At 46.8% G+C, this 20,928-nt stretch overlaps 1 protein-coding gene across 2 annotated transcripts in view; it reads right to left on the bottom strand.

Annotated features, from left to right (window-relative positions):
* The window catches only part of FLI1 (Fli-1 proto-oncogene, ETS transcription factor), a 117,200-nt gene that overhangs the window by 24,134 nt on the left and 72,138 nt on the right, over positions 1 to 20,928 (bottom strand). For both annotated transcript variants that reach the window (XM_064375579.1, XM_021671243.2), the window contains exons 3-5: positions 18,163 to 18,317; positions 13,037 to 13,240; positions 3,942 to 4,007 (exon numbers count right to left, since the gene is read on the bottom strand). In XM_064375579.1, coding sequence (XP_064231649.1) covers positions 3,942 to 4,007; positions 13,037 to 13,240; positions 18,163 to 18,317 — 425 coding nt within the window. The remainder of the gene's footprint in view (positions 1 to 3,941; positions 4,008 to 13,036; positions 13,241 to 18,162; positions 18,318 to 20,928) is intronic.

Genomic DNA, 20,928 nt, shown 5'->3' with positions numbered 1-20,928 from the left:
TTTTAAGTGTACAACTTAGTGGCTTTAAGTACATTCACAGTGCTGTGCAATGATCCCTACCACCCATCTCCAGAACTTTTTCACCTTCCCAAACTGAAACTCTTACCCATTAAAAACTAACTCCTCATTTCCACTCCCTGCCCCTCCCGGTAACCTCCATCGACTTTCTGGCTCTATAAACTTGACCAAGTCACTTCCTATGAGTGGAGTCCTGCAATATTTGTCCTAGAGTCAGTATTTTAAAAGATCTCCAGGTGATGCTCTGTGCTGTCAGTACTAAGGGCTGATACCAAGCGTAAGTTGTGTATTGGTTCACCTCTGGAAAAAGAGAAGAGTTTAGGAATGAAGATGGAGCTGACAGTAGGAAAACTGCATGGACAGAACTCAAGTAATGCAAAACATTCACATTTTTGCCCATATTATATTTAGGCTAGGTATCGCTTTTGCAGAAAGGCAGCTGGAAGGGAAAGGCTGTATTTGTCAGAAAGTGAGGGGCTTTTAGTGTAATCCTCTGACCTGGTTTGAGTCCTTGCTCTGCCATTGAGTAGCTGTGTACCCTTCAGTGAGTCACTTAATAGGGCTGAACCCCACTTTCTTTGTCTGCAAAATAGAGATAATAATATCTAATTCAAAGACCCAGTGCAAGGCTCCAAACAAAGCATGTGAAAGTGTCTGATATAGTCTAAAACCCTTTATAGATGACAGTTCTGCCTGCTATTGTGAATGGATAACAATAGCTTTCATCCTAATTTATTTTTTTAAGTGCATTAGCCTTGATAAACTAAAGGTAGAGACAGCACAACCACACTAGCTGAATCCAATCCATGTCCATGGAATACTTAATTTAAAGGGGCTTAAAGATTATTCTAAATTAATTTGTGAAATCTAGTCTTACTTCCTGGGCACAAATAACCCCTAGAGATTGCAGCCATTTTCAAAAGACAAGCTGGAAGGGTGATTATACAATTTTAAAGCAAAAACCCATTTTAATTTGATAAGTGCTTTGAAGACACATTAATAGACAGAATCTCAACTTCCTTGCTTTGTGCTTGATGCCAGCACCTGCGCTTTGTGGATTGCACCAATGTGCACTCACACACACACACACACACACACACACACACACACACAGCTCTGGTGCTCTTGATGAACTCTGGGTTTGTTTGGGTCTGTGTGTGTCTCATTCAAAGAAGATGGAGCCAAGGTTGCCTGATGTCTTCTAATAGCTAATAGATAGTGATTAGAGAGAAGCAGGAGAGCCAGTGAGAGTTGGGGAGGAGGCAGGGAGGGAGAGAGGGAGGGCTTGGTTAGCTTTGTCTTGCTAATGTGCTTTATTTTGTGGCTTGAGGGGTCGTTCAGACAGATTCAGACCACCTCACAAGGGGAAGGCATAGAGGAGCAAGACAGCTCAAGTGGAGAGCTTTACTGGGGACAAAAGATGCACCTGCAAAGCGCAGGCTTAATCGTCTCTAGAGGCCAGGCCCGATGCTGGGAGATAAATGCCGGCACCACCTGAATGAAATCCCGGCAGCGTGCGTTTGCCTGGATACTACAGTTAATTCACTTCAGAAGAGGGGTTGCTACCCAGCAAGAGGGAGCTGCTCCTGCAATAAGCCTGACTGAGCCAGCAGTGTTACAAAGGTACTTCCTGTACACAAAAGGGCCACGGGAAGGAAATGTGTATGGCAGGTAGAGGACAGGGCTGAACAATAAGACCCGTGGAGGAGGAGCAAGGCGGTGGTTGGCAATACAGTTCAACTTGGATAAACCAGTTTCTAAACTAAAACCTGTATCGGAAGCCCAATATCAGAAACTCCTTCTTTGGCTCTGCCTCAGAGCCTCTTTGGCTAATTCTGATGTTGGTAGCAGGTTGTAGCCTGGAAGAGTTGGAGGAACTTACAAAAATCCAAATTCAGCAGTTCAGAGGTTAGGGCTCCTCCCATCCCTCCCTCCCTCCTTCCCTTCCTTCCTTTTTCCCTTCCTTATATCCTTGCTTTCCTTCCTCCCTATCTTCCGTCCCTTCCCTTCCTTCCCTCCCTCTCTCTCTCCCTCTAGTCATTTTTCCCCTTCTTTTTTCCTTCCTTCCAAAAAGTGGATCCCTATCTGCAAATGAAATAAAACTCAATATGTAAAATAAATCAAAGACAGTGGCTCCTGAGCCCTCGCAGCAACGTGGCTCCTGTCATCTCCTTAGAAGCCAAGAGCTCCAAAGTCAGGGCTGGACTCTTACTGACCGAGTTCCTCCCCTTCATTTGATGGGAAACTGAGGTTCAGGGCATGAAATGATTTTTTCACAGTAAGCCAAGGGTGCCCTGACCTTCAATCTAATGCGTTTGCCACTAAAATATATTTTCCCTCTTATAGACATCTGCAACAGCACATTAAAATAGGTCATCAAGTGAAGTGTGACTCACAATGTAGAATGAATCCATAGAAATTCAGTTTTCATGACAAAATTCAATAAATCTATTTTGGAAAGGAAAAACAGTAGCAGAAACAGGACTGGCTCAGGGTGGGATAGGAGAGAAGGAAGCAAATGAAAAACACAAATGTTTAAAAGCAGATTTCTGGTCATTACTAAATTATAAATTGTTAAAATGAAACATAAAGTGCTATATGATCAAAGCTGTAACCTTGGACAAGACACCCAGCTAGTGTCTTTGGGTCTCTGTTTTCTTCATAACCCATGTGGATTTTGAGCCAAGTGGTCTCTTCCCTTAGAAGATCCTTATGTTCCTTTGAAAGGTTATGCCGTGCTGTGCTATATGTAACTGATCCTGAAAGCTGCTGCCTTCCTTCTGTATTACGGGGAGGATGAGTTAAAGAAAAACTAGGCACAGAGAGCGAGCCAAGGAGGACAGGGTGCCTGCCATACTCTTACTATTCTTCACGCTCCTATTCAAAAGTCCCCTCCTTTGTGGAATTTTTGCTTTACCATGAAAATATTTTTTCCAGTCTATCTCTGGTTCCTAATCATTAGTTATTTACGTTTTTTCTCCTTTAAGCCAGGTACCGTGAATTATTCACTTGTTTAAATTCCTGAAATCTAACACAGTATCTGAACCACTCCTCATGACATTTCACAAAGACGCTGAGAAATGCTATTGTTACTAAAATCTTCATTGGCAAAAATCATTTGCTGAGGCAGTTTTCTTTCTCTCTCAACCAAACCAAACCAAACTAAACCTGACCAAATCCTTAAGCCACCACTTTAAAACTGAATGCCATTGCTAAAATTTCTTTTTCTTTCTTTCTTTTTTTTTTTTTTTGAGACAGAGTCTCGCTCTGTCACCTAGGCTGGAATGCAGTGGCACAATCTTGGCTTACTGCAGCCTCTGCCTCCTGGGTTCAAGCAATTCTCATGTCTCAGTCTCCTGAGTAGCTGGGATTACAGGTGCCTGCCACCACACCCAGCTAATTTTTGTATTTTTAGCAGGGATGGGGGTTTTGCCATGTTGGCTAGGTTGATCTTCATTCGAACTCCTGACTTCAAGTGACCCATCCACCTCCACCTCCCAAAGTGCTGTGATTACAGGCATGAGACTGTGCCTGGCTTCTAAAATTTCTCAGGGAAAAAAACCTTTAAATGTAGACATGCTGGAATCCTTGAAATCTTCATTTCATTATTTTCAGCAGAGAAAACTCTCAACTTTCAGCTTTGAAAGTAAGCAGCACCCATTTTATTCTAAAAGCAACATGTTTTCCTGTATGGAGTGACAACCTCAAGTTGTATCTTTGTGATATTATTACAAGATACTGTAAAACCTTATTGGACTTTTACAACTGGTAGCACCATGGCAAAAATATCTGGCTTCTTGACTGTATGCTAGAAAAAGTTGAGTGGAACAAGCAAGCTGGTTTTCTGCAACAATCTTAACAGCATGGGATGGTGTCATGTCTGGTATAGAAGAAAATTTTAAGTGCACAAATAACAAACTTACCTTCTTTGACACTCAGTCGTGAGGATTGGTCTGTGTGGGAGGTTGTATTATAGGCCAGCAGTGAACCTGAGAGGCAAAACAAGACAGGTTATAACAAAAACGTTCTTCTGAGATCAAGAGTAGAAGATAACACAAGAAAAGAGTGAAAAGGGGAAGAGATAGGGAGAGGGGAAGAGGGAGAGAACACTCCTAGAAAGAAAGGAAGAGCAAGTCTAATCCATTTGCTTGGAGACAATCACACAGGTCTGTAATTGCTTTATGGAGTAAAGAGACAGAATACATTGGAATGAAATGCTCTCTGGAAAAACAAACACCACACCCCCTGAGCTGCCATATTCATAGTTCCGAAGTGCTCTGGTCTGTGCCATATCTTGATAGGAATACAGCATTGAGAATCACTAAATCTGGGTCCGTTCCGGTTGTTATTAACTCACCATGTGACAGTTGGTGAGTGACATGTCTAGATATTGATTTTTCCTTCTTGATCTAGAGCAGAGGTTGGCAGACTCCTTCTATCAAAGGAGACAATAAGGTTGTATAGGCTTTATAGGCTAACCACAATCTCTGTCGAACAGTCTTCTTAGTTTGTGTTTTGTTTTGTCTGTGGGCCACTTTTGGCCAGATTTGGCCTGCGGCCTGTAGTTTGCCACGGCTGGGAGGAGAAGCCAGTATCACGACTTTCTGCTGTGATATCCTCTGGGTTTACAAACATAAGGGTCCTTTTACAGGTGAGGGTGAGGTGCATGGGGCTCTGTTATTGGTGGCATGGGCACTGGGAGTTGGGAAGGAGGTGAGTGGCAGTATTCCAATAGGAACTTTTGCTTCCGTTCACCTATGTCTAAGAACACACAATGAACGTGAGGAGTCATGCATTGAATTTTCTATAATCTCAGACTGCTGATATCCAATCTTTTAAAATTAAACTTCAATGCATCCCTATTCTGTACCCAGCACTTTGAAATAATTTGTTACTGCGTGTAAAACACATTCTCCCTTCTTTCCCAAAACTAGATTTGTTCCTTTGTTTAAAGTGAATTCAAGGTTGTGTTTTGTGAAATGTAGGCATTTTTGCCATTCTTTTTGAGATTTTCCAAGGGAAATCTTAAAGAGCCCTCAAAACTAGGACTGGGATCTGCTTTTACAAAACATACCATAAGCTCAACACATGTGTTCGAGGCTAAGAAAATTTTTCTAAACAACCCTTTTCCCTGCTTCCTGTGGCCAAGTGGACTGGCTTGGGTGCCAGGGGTGGGAATGGGCTGTCAGACGCTCCTATTTTTAGTCTCCAGTCATGGAAGGGATGCAGAAATGGAGCTGCCGCCTCACCCAGCTGTGGGCGTTTGGTTGTGTGTCTCACAGAAAATGTGCGCACTACCAGGCCAGACTATGAGGAGGAGAATTTTATAAGAATCGCCTAACTGCCTAGAACAAGACTGTTAGTTCTAGCTCTGCAGCAGCTCCAGACAAAAACAAGTGGGTGGCGGGGGGGTGGGGCGCGGATGGGGGGAATTACAAGGGCGGTATTGAGCCCGCTGTGTGCCAAAGTGTGGCTATGTGGATGCCATTTTAGAAATAAGACAGTCACATGAATGTAACATCCAAGAGTCAGCTACATTTGGTTATTCCATTTATTTTTATTTTTATTTTTTGAGACGGAGTTTCGCTCTTGTTACCCAGGCTGGAGTGCAATGGCGCGATCTCGGCTCACCGCAACCTCCATCTCCTGGGTTCAGGCAATTCTCCTGCCTCATCCTCCTGAGTAGCTGGGATTACAGGCACGCGCCACCGTGCCCAGCTAATTTTTTGTATTTTTAGTAGAGGTGGGGTTTCAGCGTGTTGACCAGGATGATCTTGATCTCTTGACCTCGTGATCCACCTGCCTCGGCCTCCCAAAGTGCTGGGATTACAGGCATGAGCCACTGCGCCCAGCCTTAAAAATGGTTATTCCATTTTTAAGAATATCAATGACAAAGTGAGGCTGTGACAAGTTCATTTTAATAGTCACACACCAAAAACTGAGGTTTCAGGCAATGATGGACCACATATATGACAGTGGTCCTATAAGATGGTAATACTGGATTTTTACTGTACCCTTTAAAGGTTTAGATGCACAAACACTTGCCATTGTACCGCAATTGTCTACTATATTCAGTACAATAACATGCTGCACAGGTTAGTAAGCTAGGAGCCACAGGCGTAGCAGATAGCCTGTATGTGTAGTAGGCTATACCATGTGGTTTTGTGTAAGTACGTTCTGTGGTGTTCACATGAAGATGAGCTATCCCCGTCACTAAGCAAAGCACGACTGTTTATTAAGCAAATGAGAGTTTAAAATTAGATCTGCCTCTTATCACTGACTAGCTTCGTGCTCTCCGTTGATTTCCCTCATCTCTCTCAGGCACAGGTTTCTCATCTGTAAAATGGGCTAATGCCACTTACCTAAAATGATACTGCGAAGATCAAATAAAATAATGCATGTAACGTGCTCAGAATGGACCTTGGTTCATAACAAGTGTTCCATAAATGCTAGCTATGATCACTACTATTTTTACACCCTTCCTCCCACAGATGCCACAATGACACACAATAGTTCCCTCTATAGATGTGTTTGCCGAGCATTAGTCTTGTCCTCTGATTAGAGTTATGAATGGGTTCTGCTGCAATAAGAAATAATCCAGTACGACTGGAAGGAAGTGAAGAACTGGAACCAAACATTCCGAGGGAAGACAAAAAAATCCCAGAAGTAGGGCCAAGAATGCTTGCCTCTCCGTCCCTGACGTTCTCTCCCTCAGGCTGACCCCTCACTGCTGGAGCAAATAAAGAAAAATGATGGTCTCCGAGGAGCAAACTGCCTGAGTCATTAGTGCAGATGTAGCCGAAAGCACGAAGCTTAGATAAACCACATTTATTAAATTTCCCCCTTGGTGAAAGTTCTTCTCTGGGCACACATGAATTCCACAGGAAACTCCCAGAAAGCCGAGAGAAAGGGTCATTTGACCTCTCCAAAGCTTGCATGAAATACATACTTCACGGCAACCTAGGAAAAGGACTTTGCCCTAAAGACTGTTCTTGGTTCAAGTTTCACTGCTAGAAGGAATGGCTGCCTTCTCGGAGGAGGGGCTGGTTGGGGGCATCTGGCCTCTCTCGCAAGGGACCCACATTCCCTCATCTTCTCCAATTTCTACTTCAACAGTTCCCCAGGCTCTGTTTTCTTAAGGAACTTGTTCTGAGGCAGGCAGGTCCTCCTGGAGCCCGGCCTCCCGCTCTGTGGCTTTGGACTGCTTTCTCCTGCCTTGAGGCTCTGTCTGGCCTGGCCCTGCCATGGGCTGCTGAGCTCCCTCTCCTTCCTGACACCAGCACATCAGGGTAAACAGGCCACGATGAAGAGTGGGGGAAGCAATGCTCTGAACATACATGGTGTGCCAGACGCTTTCCATCTTTTGTCTCACTTAATCCTTGCATGAGCCACACAGAGCCAGCATCCCCTTATTCCTTCATACAGATGAGAAGGGCAACGTTCAGTGAAGTCATAGCGTTTGCCCAGGATCACACAGCCAGAGAGTTCAAGAAGCAGGAGCCTCATCCTGGTCTATCCGCAAAACCTGTCCTCAGTCTGGCAGACCCCACCGCCTCCAGGCTAAATCATAGAAACAGGCAAAACTCACCTATGGGGATGGAGGCAGGGTGGTGGTTAGTTTTGGAAGGAAGCAGTGTTGGGGTGGAAAGAGCGTACAGGGGGCTGAAATTCTACTCCTTGACCTGGGAGGTGTTCAGGCGACTGAGTGTATTCACTTAATGATAACTCCTCAAGTAGCTCACTTAAAGAGTTTTGCACTTCAGTTCAAACTGAAATATAACATTTGCCTACTTGGTTATTTGTTAGTTTCTGTACGTGTGTTTGTATGTATATGTGTTATATGGGTGTGTATGCATATACATATTTCTATTTATTGGGGCATTTTTGCTCTAAAAAGCATAAAGTAGCTCCTGCTGAGAACGGAATGGCCTTCCCAAAGTGCAAGCATGGGAAAAGGATCATCTTCCGTTCCATATTTGAGTCCATCTGCTGCTGGAGACAGTATCAGGATCTGAAAGGAGAGGGGACTGAGCGGCGTGAGGCTTTGCAGGTGTGCAGCAGAGCCCCAACAATCATGCTTTCTGCAGCTCCACACTCCCTCAACCTAACCTGCTTTTCATCGGGGACACCTGGGCCAGGGGACACAAGAGTCCCAGAGCCAAAGCCTTTGTCTCCTGCCTCTCTGTGACCATAGAATTCACCAGTGCCCCTCACAGCCAGCCTATTGAATCTGGGTCTCCCTTTTCTCTGGGCTGCGCTATCAATGGCTCTGGCTGAGTGTGCGGGAGTGGGAGGGTGTAAGGCTCTGGCTTCTTTAAACATCAATCCTGGCTGACTACTTAGTCCAGGGAAACCTGCCTGGCCTTTTGTTCAGCTGGAATTCTGTTCTCCTTCACCGGTCAAACCCCAGCCTGGAAGTGATAAGACTGCACCAGCTTAATTGCCCAGACCCAAAACCTCTGCCTGGCCATCTGAGGCTGCAGGTGGAAAGACCACAAAACCCAAAATGTGTTTTCCATTAGTTTAAATTAAAAATGGGAATCAAGATAGGCACCTTTTCTGTGGTCTCCCTGTCACGCAGTATATTTCATTCTTCTGAGCAGCCACTGTTTGAAGACGCAGTTGCTTAGTATGTTTTCCAGGTCAGACCAAGATAGACTTACAAACCCAACTTGTTTGTAAAAGTAAAAAAAAAGTCTCTTTTTCTTCCTGCCTCCCCGCCTCCCCCGGGGCCTCAGGGCTCCCAGACATGCGCAAACTCCCCCCAGCGGCCCTGAGCCTGAACTGCCGGCCGGCGGCCTCCGTGAGTTGCGTCCCTGTCCTGGCCTGAGAAGGGCCAAATCTCGTTCCCGCAGCGAAGGCGCCTCTGCCAAACGGGGTGTGTCTGGGAGAGATCCTGGCGGGGTCGCCAGTCAGGCCCAGCGAAGGCTTAGCGTGGTGATAGGTTTGGCTTAATCGGCCTCCTGGAAGGAGCCCGCAGGAAAGTTTTCGGAAAGCATTTATCTCTTGGTACAAATGACAACAGAAAATGCCGTGGGGGAAGTGGCCGGGAGGTCCACGTGTTAGGCCGGGAGTGAGGCTGCCTTGCCTGTGTGGCACAGGCTGGCATGTTGTCTCCAGGGCCGGGGGGACATTGGCAGCGCCAGGCCAGGGACTGGGACTCGAGAGGCCCGAGTCTTAGATACAGGTGCTCTCAACTGACTGGATTCATATTGATATGAATCAATATCTGAAACTGTCTAGGCCTCAGTGGTTTCAGCTTTAAAATGGGGATTGTAGATAGTTATCCACAAGAGGGCAACCTTTTCTTTGTTGTTGTTTTGTTTTTGAGACAGAGCCTCCCTCTGTCCCCAGCTGAGATTGCAGTGGTGCAATCTCAGCTCACTGCAGGCTCTCCCCCTACGAGGTTCAAGTGATTCTCCTGCCTCAGCCTCCCAAGTAGCTGAGATTACAGGTGCCCCACCGCCACCATGCCCGGCTAATTTTTGTGTTTTTAGTAAAGATGGGGTAAATTTTTGTATTTTTAGTAGAGACGGGATTTCACCATGTTGGCCAGGCTGGTCTCGAACTCCTGACCTCAAGTGATCTACCTGCCTTGGACTCCCAAAATGCTGGGATTGACAAGTGTGAACCCTGGAGTTTCCCAGGACCCATGAGAATGACCCCAAGGACCGTGGCCACCCCTTCCAGCCCCAGCTGGCACAGTCCTCCTTGCATTTCCAGCCACTCTGGCGCAGTTGACATGCCTATGTGTAAAGAACAAGCACCTCCCAGCAGGCCAGGTGAGGCCTAGCATGCCCGGCCATCAGACAGGGTCTGTAGGGGCTCAGCACACTACTGTTTCTTCTCGACTCTGGGAAATTACATTTTGCATTTAAAACGTAAACCTCTAGGTCCCCTCCCAGACCACCAAAATAAATAGTCAAGTACCTCTTGTGAAAGTGTAAATTTGATGCCAGAACTTCCTATCCTATGAGGTTTTCCTTTTTCTAGACTTTCTACTAAAGCCTAGAAAGATTAGATTGGACAAGTGCCACCAACTTGGACTCTTCTAACTTCCAACCAGCCACGGGCTCAGGTCCTCAGTTCTCCATCAGCTTTCCTTCACCCTGCAGTACTTCCTCCACCGGAGTGAAGGATCTCAGCTGTTTTCCTTCCATCTCTTGCTAAGTGGAAATATCTGATGCCCACCTTCCTCTCCAACAAAAGGACAAGATGATAAAGCACAGAGAATCAGCAACCCTTCCCCTTGCCTTGACTCATCGCCTCAAACTCTCCGCAAGCACTGGCCTTCCTCCTAAGCACAAAGCATCCACTGGAAGTCAGTCTGGAAAAACAATAAAGTGTTTGAAGGGTTTAAAAGGGTTTAAAGTGCTGGTTTTCACTGGGGAGTTCCCAGCAATCCAGAGCAGAGACAGAGCAGACGCGGTCGCCAGCACATGGCCTGCTACAGGCGCTTAGCAGCCAGCCACCACCTCACACCAGAGGGTCCCCAAGGCTGGAACCCCAAGGTAGACACCAATTAAAAAGCAGCATGAATCTAAAAGCCTTTTCCCTGACAGTGGATCATTTTAAATCTAGGTTCCTCAAAAGGATATTATAATACTAGGTTGGGGCAAGTTTTTTTTTTTTTTTAATTTAACAGGAGTGTTTTAATTTTTTGCTCTCACAGGCAGACATGGTTTTTCTATCAATGCACAGACCACTTTATAGTGAGCTTTTCCACCCAACATTGCATCCTAAGTACTTCTCACGGTGTTTCCCAATAATCATTTTAATGGCAGAACAACTGCTTCCCATCTTGCGGATGGACTACTGTTAACCACCATCCTCGCTCTGGAAATCTGCCCTGCATTTTCAAATATCTTCATTCTACGCACTGGATCCCACCTCCTCTCAGCTCTGGAAATATGCTCCACTAATAAGTCCCTTTTTGGAACCTAATATTTTTATTGACTTGGGGGCATTTTCTGTCTATAAATATTCTTAAAAAGAAAGAAGCAATTCACTTTTTCTTGCCATGCTATACCCCCCAAAATGCCAACCTCTGCACCTCCACTTCGGCCTTGTTACCTGCTCTTCTCCAGTAGAAAGTCTAATGGTGACCAGTGACCATTTTCTTGGATGTTTGTCCCACTTGAGCATCTGTGCGTTCTTTCTTTGGTGGCAGGAAGTACTGGGGGACTTGAACTGTTTTTGGACTGGTTAGGGTCCAGGAGGTCATACAGCGTGAATGGATTTTCCCCAGATGGAGAGAATACCATGAACATTGTCCCCACAGAGGCATCCACCCAGGAGTCTCAAAGCACTGGGCCCTTTAACCAATAGCTCAGCGCATGCTGTCTATGCTACTGTTGTCCTCTCTACTCTGGCAGATGAGGAAAGGGCTCAGGGTTCCTGCAAACTCCTGCTGAATCAGGTTGCTTTGCTGTTCTCTCCTTCTCATGCTAACCTCCATGCACCCACCCTAGCCTGCCTATATCACTGCAGCACTCTGTTCAAAGATCCTTACTTTTTAAAATTCCACAAACACATAAAAGCTGAAAATACGAATTAGAAAATGCTGATTATCCAAAGCTCTGACAAACTGAGTGGAAAATTGTCCCCTTTTTTGAAATTGTTTCTTGGGCTGACCTCATGTTGCAGCAAGACTCAGACATGAGGTAATTGCTCCGGGACTAACATATACTGCATCATCTGCTTCCTCGCACTGGTTACCAGACGCCTCGGAAAGGTAACCAGAGAGCACAGAGGTACCAGTGGAAACTTCTGAAGGCATCTTTTTGATTTTTTATTTCTCCAGCCAGTACGCGTTGCCCCTGCCCCACGAGGAACACTGTCGCTGAAGGGGACAGTGGATTCCAAAGACGGGGAGTTAAAGGTCCACTGAGCGATGGAGAGCAAACAGAGCTTACCAACCCAGAGCCAGCCAGTCCAGGAAAAGCAGGTCCCGGAGATGTTGTCTGAGGATCTCAACTTGTGAAGGGGACTTAAAATCCCCAAGCCCCTGCCCAAAGCTAAACTTCCAGAGGACTCCCAGCTGCCTTGGCCATTTACAACAAATTGCATCTCAAGGCTGCCCTGTCTATCTTTGCACAGCGCTGACTGCTAGAAAGCTCATACTTAGTGCGAGCCCATACCTGTATTCCCGTGATCCTAGCACCATCTTTTCAGTCCCCAGGACAATCCTTCCATACTTAGGGGCAGCATTGATATACCACCTGGCCCGGATTTCTGGCAAAGTGTTAAGGCTGAGGTTACCAGTGGGACTAAAATAATTCCATTCCTCTGCTCTGTGTATATTCATATCAAATGAAATTCATATAAGACTGATGGGCACTTGGTGCTAGGGAACCTCATATTAGATAAATCTCTCAGACAACCACCCGCTTTCTTTCTTAAGCTAGCGCTTTCCAAAGCTCTTTTCCTTCTCCTGGCTGTACCAGAAGAAAGCTTCCAGTAGATCCTAACACATCTGCAGCTTTGACTGCTCTTAGCAAGGAAATGTGCAGGTAGCAGCCCTGTCATGTGGGGTTAGAGGGTGTCAGAGTACCCCAAGATTAAGAAGAAGCTAATATGTAAATTATTTTCACAACCTTAAATCCAAAAGCCTCGAATCTAGAGTTTCCTGGAGGAACTTTAAATCATCACTTAGGAAAACACTAGCCAGGCCCCACCCATCTCTATCTATTTACAAATTGGAGTAGTTTCTGGAACGGAGGTCTCATGGGAAGAGTGTAACTAGCCTCTGGCAGACCCTCTCCAGGTCACAGCTTTCTATTTTTCTCCATTCCTCCTTTTACTTCCTTTGACACTTCAGGATTGGGTTTGCCCCTCGCAGGGTCTGTGGGAGCTCACGTGACCCTGGCAATGCTACAGGACCCACAGTGCTGTTCCCATGGCATCTGCGCAACATGGACGGGCAGCATGGACTTCCTCTCCCTGGGGTTGGCTCCACGGAAAACGAACAGGCCTTGCAGAGCTTTCTCCCAGCCCTGGGCACTGGGGCGGCACTTACTTTCCCTGAGGTAACTGAGGTGTGACAACAGCACTTCCGTGTTGTAGATGGTGGTAGCGCGGAGGAAGTCCTCCTTGTTCATTTTGCACAGTTCCTTGCCATCCATGTTCTGGAAAAAAGATGTGTCGATCTCCATCAAGCCGTATTCCTTTATGGCCCACTCCAGCCACTGCCTCACGTGCTCCTGTGTCCACAGCGTGGGGTCTGCGGAGAAGACGTTGTTAGCAAGGGCTGCAGGTAGGTAGAGGCTCCCTGAGAGCCTAGGCAGGCTAGCCCCCCATCTCTCCCTCACCCCTTGTCCCTCTCTCTTTCCCTTCTCTCTCTCTGGGAAAGTCAGCTCCCTTCCAGATGGTCCCCCTAGAACACCCATCTGGCTCCATGGCATCTGGCGCTGCCTGAACCACTTAGCACTCTGGGGAGGTGCTTAGCTGCCTCACTACGTATCCTGACAGAACACTCTTTAAAGTTTTGGAGGGCAGTTGAAACCTTTGCCTGAGAAATGGTGGCATCAAAATGAAAATAAACACAATCCCACAGACCCCGGGAACAATGTCTCTGGAAAGGGGAACCATCTGTATTTTAAGAATATTAATGGTTTCATGAAAGAACACGGATCCCTCAGATGGCTATAGAAAAGAAACAGAGAGAGAGACTTTTACTGCAGTTCCATCTGTGCTGCTGAAAAACCCAGTGGTGTTAGTCTCGAACATAAACCCCATCTGGGTTTTCGCCTTTTAAGTACAGCTGTGTTGAAATTTCTACCAGGTCGTCCCCAAAACATTTTTTGGATATTTAAATACTCAAGGATGAGAGATGGTGTTAGGGAGAACCTTTTAGCCCTTGAGTGGACGCAGGTAAGGTAACCACTGAGGCCATCTATACGGTAGGACACTCACACCTCCTTCTCCTTCTCTGTGTGTGTGTGTGTGTGTGTTCCTGCACACATGCACGCGTGTGGTGGGGGTGGGGTGGGGGTGTTGCACATTCAGCACAAGTGATGGGTTCCAGCAGGTTCCACAGTAGGCAGAACTGTTATATCTTATCACCTACCACAGTCTGAAACCCATCTCTTCACTTCACAACCAATTGTTAGTGGGTCCAATAAACACCTTAAATATCCTCATCATAGAAGAAAACTACATGACACTTGCCTTCAAGAAACACTCTTTCCCATGAAACAGGTAGGCAAGCATACCGCTACTAAGCAATGGATTTTCTGGCGGTGGTTCAAGGACACATAAGTGGAAGGGAATAGTGAAAATTTGGAGAGGCATGGAAGACTTCCTGGAAGAGGAGAAACTGGGCATTTTATTGTAAGTCAGCCATTAGCCTTTGGCTTCTAATGAGCCTGTTTTATTTAACATATTTATTAGGCAGAAATATCTGGCTACCCCTCAACTAACTCACTCTCTCATTCTACAGCATCTGTGAAAGCTCTTGGTAAAGCTGGGAACCAGGGTTGAATGATTAGGAGCAGATGTGGGGAAAGAAGCGAGGCTCACACTTCACAGCTGGACAGCCACAGGCAAGTTTCCCAGCACTTTTCCGCAAGCCTCTGCCAACTGCCCTTGAGCTCTCCATCCCACCTTGGTTTTTATGTGTGAGAATCTGGGTGCCCAGGCCCTGCCCATGCATGAGTGGTTGCTATATTGTGCTGGAGGCAGAGGAGCTGGCAAAGGGGAGGAGTTAGGAGACTTTGGGTTCACAGGTCACAGCCTACTGCTGAATGTCATTCCCACAACCTAATGCTGGGTGAGCAGTGACGGCTCAGATGGTGGGTGCAATATGCCATCTGCTCCATGTGCTCTGTTTTTACTTACCAAGGAAATCTTGTAATATCCCATTTACAGATACAAAGTAGAGTCTTAAAAGGTTAAGTTTTGGCTGGGCGAGGTGGCTCATGCCTGTAATCCCAGCACTTTGGGAGGCCAGGGCGGGCAGATCACAAGGTCAAGTGATTGAGACCATCCTGGCCAACATGGTAAAACCCCGTCTCTACTAAAAATATAAAAATTAGCCGATGTGGTGGCATGCACCTCTAGTCCCAGCTACTCGGGAGGCTGAGGCAGGAGAATTGCTTGAACCTGGGAGGCGGAGGTTGCAGTGAGCTGAGATTGTGCCACTGCACTCCAGCCTGGTGACAGAGCAAGATACCATCTCAAAAAGAAAAAAAAAAAAAAAGGTTAAGTCCTTTGCCCAAAGCCTCATCACTGGCAAGTATCAGGACCAGGGTTCCAATAGAAACCTTCACAAGACTTCACTAAGCTGAAGAGGTGGGTCCCCCCAAAGCCCCTTTCCTCTTCTCACCATCCTGCTTTACCTCACCTGTGAGTTACACTGCTCTGGTGCCAAAAAGCGGAGCTCCTTTAAAGCGTCATTGTACAAGTATGTATTTCTCTCTCTCTCAGATACATTTCTTGCTCTTTTACTCTCCAGAAGCAATTAGGCATGGATCATTGGCAAATGGAAATAATTTTGCACCTTTTCAGAATTCTAAAGAAACATGTCCTAGGGGGAGTTGGATTATGGAGCATATTATTTCATTCTTCACTTCTCCCAGTTCCTCACTTTTAGTATCCAAGACCTCAAATTCAATTTTATACCATATATTTTATTTATTTTATTATTTTCTCCCTTGCTTTGGGCTCTGCAACAATATTATTTCTCTCCCTCTACAGCACAATGAATTATAAATCTTCAACTCTGGATCATGCTAAACTCTTCCAAATGTATTTCCTGGATGATATAGTCCTAGTTTCTTCCCATCTGAACATGGAGCTAGTGATTAACTAGGGCCCACATTTATACTTGTCTTTAAATCCCATCATAAATTCAATCGGTTATTCCACTAATATTTTATGGCCTTGATTTGTTGACTTGCCCAAATGAGACTTCCCCTCATGTCCGGAGCCTGGCCTGGAGGAAGCCAAAATGTCTGAGGATCTAGAAGATCCAGCCAGAGCTAAAATAATGAAGTAAAGCCATAGCCTGAGAATTCATTACATGAAGTGCTTTGAAAATCATTTGACATGAATTTGTGCTATTTTCACCATCACTGCTATAGGTAAGTTGGCTCACTGAAGTCTGACGTTTTGCTATTCCTTTTGAAGGCATTTCAATACTGATTGAGGGTTTGGAAGGTCGACATAGCAGTCTGGCCACTTCTGCCCATTTCCCAGATTCCTTCCCAAAAATGACGACCAAAATGAGATGGTGCCAAAGGTTGATTCAGAGACAGTCTCAGATCCCCTAACCCTTCAGTCCCTCAAGCTTTCCCTCCCAGTCTGGGAGCTGTTTGGCTGAAGCAGGGGAGTTTAAAGCTGTTTGAGTGAAGAACCTGGTGAGGCTCAGCTTTGCTTTGGGGTGTACAAAGAGATTCCTACATGTGAGTTATAATATGGTTTCACTGTTTGCTTTCGGTGAGGAGGGAGACAATACACCTGGGCTAAACATTACTATCTGGTCTCCTGTGACAGGTGTTTTACGTAATGCCATGGAGATAAAGCAATTTACATGGTGCCTGGCACCTAGAAAGTGCTCAATAAATGGAAGCGCTCTTCGTTAGGTCAGATGCTTGTGGAAGAGTGAACTTAGAATTGCTTTAGGAGTCATTTGTAAGTCCTACAGGGTACAGAGAAATTCCCACAAGCCCCACCCCTCTCCTGCCTCACTCTTGCTCACACCTTCTTGAATTTGGCCCAGAACACAGGGAGGTAGCTGTAGTCCAGGGATATGGTGAGACGCAGCTTCCCAGGGAAAACAAACACCACAGCCCAAGGCAGGAAGGGTCCCTTAAAATTTCTGCCTTCAGACTACCTCAAAGAGATGTCTAACCTTTCGACTTCAGATGCAACTACATTTATACTTTTACAAATGGAAGGAATTTTGCTCTCTGGTAAAGTTATTTTGGTAAGATCAGATTTAATCCCTGCCCTGTAATCCACTTTACTTAAGATCTGGACGACTTTCTCCTTCTACCTGGCACCAGCTCTACACGTGGCAGTTTTTAAACACCCTTCTTGTGCAGGCGCTGAGCTTGCTGGTGCTGGCTGGGGCGGAGTGTCCAGCCAATGGACTGAAGGACTGAACAATGATTTTATTTTCTGGGACCAACAGCACCAGTACCTAGGAAAAAGAGGCTATTTTTACCTAATGACATAACTTGTGGCACACATGTTAAGGCACTCCATTAGTTAAATATAGTTATTTCTATTTTAAAACTCAAAGAGCTGGCTGTAATTTTGGAAAGGTGGAACCCGGCAGATGCCGGGAAGTACAAGCCTGGAGGGAAGGACAGGCCTCTGCAGCTGCCCTCCTCCTCACAGGCAAGGATGCCCATGTCCAGAGCTCATGGGATTCCTTTTGGGTGGAGGCAGCCTTGCCGCCCGTCCTTGAGGACCAGGCCATTGATGTAGAGTCTGTGGTGTGGTCTGTTTAAAGGTGGGGCTTCTAGCATCCAGTCCACACATCAGGGGACATCTGGGATACTGGCTTAGAGGGCAGCTAGGGAGTAAGGTAAAATGTGCAGGGTTTTTTTTTTTTTTTTGAGACACAATCTTGCTCCATCACCCAGGCTGGAGTGCAATGATGCGATCTTGGCTCACTGCAGCCTCCGCCTTCTGGCTTCAAGCAAGTCTCCTGCCTCAGCCTCCTGAGTAGCTGAGATTACAGGTGTCCACCACCACTCCCAGCTAATTTTTATATATATATATTTTTTTTTATGAGACGGAGTTTCGCTCTTGTTACCCAGGCTGGAGTGCAACGGCGCGATCTCGGCTCACTGCAACCTCCGCCTCCTGGGTTCAGGCAATTCTCCTGCCTCAGCCTCCTGAGTAGCTGGGATTACAGGCACACGCCACCGTGCTCAGCTAATTTTTTGTATTAGTAGAGATGAGGTTTCACCATGTTGACCAGGATGCTGATCTTAAACTCCCAACTGATTCACCCGCCTCTGCCTCCCAACGTGCTGGGATTACAGGTGTTAGCAACCATGCCCGGGTGATGTACAGCTTTCTCCATTTTGCATTTTCACAGTGAACAGAGTGTGAGATAAAGGTTTAGATGCTCCCTGGTCCCCAGAGAGTGGGGAAGTGAATGCCATCCAGGCAGCCTGGTTCTCGAAGTACCTGCGGGGACGATGACTCTCCTCTCGTTGGTGGTCATGTTGGGAGGAGGGGGGCCGTTCTTCTCATCCATATAGCTGTTGTAGTTCATGGGGTTGGACTCGCCTCCGCCCACCAGCTTGCTGCATTTGCTAACACTGCAGTCCACCGGAGACTCCCTAAAGCGAGAGGAGACAAAGCCCAGAGGCGGTCAGCACTGGCGGGCAGCTCACCCCAGCCTCTGAATCATAAGCCCATGGCTCTGCTGATGACCATGGAGCCATTGCCCAGCCCCATTTGGTGTCATGACGATGATGATGCCCTCTTTCTGTCCTCCGTGCTGCCACCAGAGTTTTCTTCAAATCCAAGCCCAATCCTGTAATTACAGTGCGTAAAAACTTCTGGCAGTGCCTTAGTGCCCTCAGACCAAGGTCTGAGCTTCTTTGTGCGACATCCCAGCCCTCCCTGTCTGACTGTAGCTTACATTTTTAGCCTCACTGCCAGGCAACCTAGTCCATGCTCACAGACGCGCCTTCCGCACAGTCCCGCAGCACTTGGTGTCCTGCCTTGGTTATAAGAACTTGTCACACTGTCTGATTCTTAGCTTGGCCTGTGCACCCCGACTGCTGAGTTCTTGAGAGGATGATCATCACTTTCTTTGTTTAACCTTAGTACTCTTACCAAGAAGGTGAGCAGCAAATGCTTTCTCAGTGAGTTATTTCTACCGCACATATGTAAGTTTAATGCATTTCTCATACACTGTTATATTCAAATTTCCCAGTAAGCCTCCAAGATAGGTACAGCAAGGGTTACCATCTCCTTTTCATGGTTAATGAAATCGAGACGGGGCTGTCTGGCTCATGGTCACACAACTAGTCAAGGTGGAAGCAGGACTCTGGTCTGCAGTGTTAAGCTTTACTATCAAGCACACATGCAAAAGAGCTGGTTGCTACTTGGAGAAGGAATGGAATCCAGGAACTTCCACCTGATGGAGAGGTGGTGGCCCTGTGGCATTTTGCATTCTTGGTCCCAAGCTCACCTTGGAAGCAGTATGGACATGCACAAGGGAGAAAGCAGATCACCCAACTTAGCCTAGAACTACAGAGCTTGATCAGCACCTGGTATTTTGCAGCACTGGTGATTGGGCAGCTGTCTGGAGGGGTGACATCCCACCCATGGCCATCTGATGCCCTGAAGCGGGCTGGCAAACACACTCTGCCTGCCCCCCAGCCCAGCATCACACACCTCTAGCATGTCTGGGGGAGGTGCCACCCTGCCACACTCAGTGCCTGCTGCTCAACCACTCCAGCAGCAGCAGGCCCAAAGACAACCATGGGGAGGCCAAGGAGAAGCTGTAGCCACGGTTATACTGAGCAGGAAGCATCAGTTCTGGCAGCCTGGGAGACAGCCAGCACTCTCAAGAGCTCCAAACCAAGCCTTCAGACCAAGGAGTTCAGATAAGGTTCAGATTACAGCCTTCCAATTCTAGGCCGCATAACCTCTCCGGACGTTCCAAAGGCCTGGCCACTGCCCTCCATCCCCTGCCATGGGCAGGAACGGACCACAGCAAGGCCTTGAGGAGCAGTGCCATGCCAGATAGGGATCCACCCATCCCACAATCAGGGACAGCAGTCACTAACTCAGGAGAAGGGAGATCAGCCCAGGCCTTCCTGAGACCCAGGCAGGGTGGGGAGGCCTGAGCACATTCAATAAAGAAATTAAATAAATTTGTTTCTTAATCTGAAAGGAAAAAAATATTGAAGATCACTTATCATAGCTGGGAGATAAATGCTCCACTGAGATATTAGAAGTCAGACGGTAATTTTTTCCTGATGTCTTACAGAGGGGAACATGGGCTGAAAATGAAAATAAGATGTATAACTCACACATGTTAGAATTTAAGGTTTTACTATTCGCCTACTGTTTTTCCAGGCAGAGAACCAAGAACCAGCCGTCAGAGTCCCAGATTGCTGAAGGTTTAACGTCCCCATGGCAGTGGAGGGGAGGCAGTAGCACATCAGAACTTTTCACCAGGGTTTGGCCCTTTGGCTTCTGCTGTGGAAGGACCTGGCCTGAGATGAAGCAGTCCCAGTCAGACCCTGGTGCCTGTGTCTGAGCTGAGCTCTGGCTCGAGTGCGCTGGGTCCCCTCACCCGCCCCAGGGCTAGCTGCAGGCACACACTCACACACATGCACGCACATGTGCACATGCACTCCAACACAGAACACACGTGCACAATACTCCACCTACGTGCATGCACAAACTTCAATAGAGAACACATGTGCACACACATGCACATACTCCCATGCATGCACACACTTCAACACACATGCACAGGCATGCATTGCACACATTTTAACACAGAACACACATACTTCACCCACATGGAAGCACACATTCCAACACAGAGAACATGCACACATATGCACATACACTTCATCCACACACACGTACACACTTCAATACATGCACGCACACGCATACACATTACCACACACACACGCACACACACACAAACACCCATGCATGGTCTGGCAGCCTTTCCTGCATCCTTGTCAGTTGTGGAATAGTTCAAGTGCTGCAGAAGTTTGAGGGATTAAGTTGGCCTGCGACCAAGTGAGCAAGGTTTCACTGGGGGGCGGCCTCTGTGGGAGAGGTGGGCGCCACACTGTACTCTCTTCCCTTGGAGGATGCCCAGAGGGAGAGGGCATGAGCAGGGGTCTTTTGGAAAGGAGAATGACAGCAGGAGGCAGCAGGGGTCTTTTGGAAAGGAGAATGACAGCAGGAGGC

The sequence above is a fragment of the Aotus nancymaae genome, unplaced genomic scaffold, assembly GCF_030222135.1.
Source record: "Aotus nancymaae isolate 86718 unplaced genomic scaffold, 86718_ANA_hifiasm-v0.15.2.pri h1tg000012l, whole genome shotgun sequence".
NCBI classification, from domain to species: Eukaryota; Metazoa; Chordata; class Mammalia; order Primates; family Aotidae; genus Aotus; species Aotus nancymaae.
The sequence above is the reverse complement of the archived record's forward strand: the minus strand, read 5'-3'. Positions and strand labels throughout refer to the sequence as shown.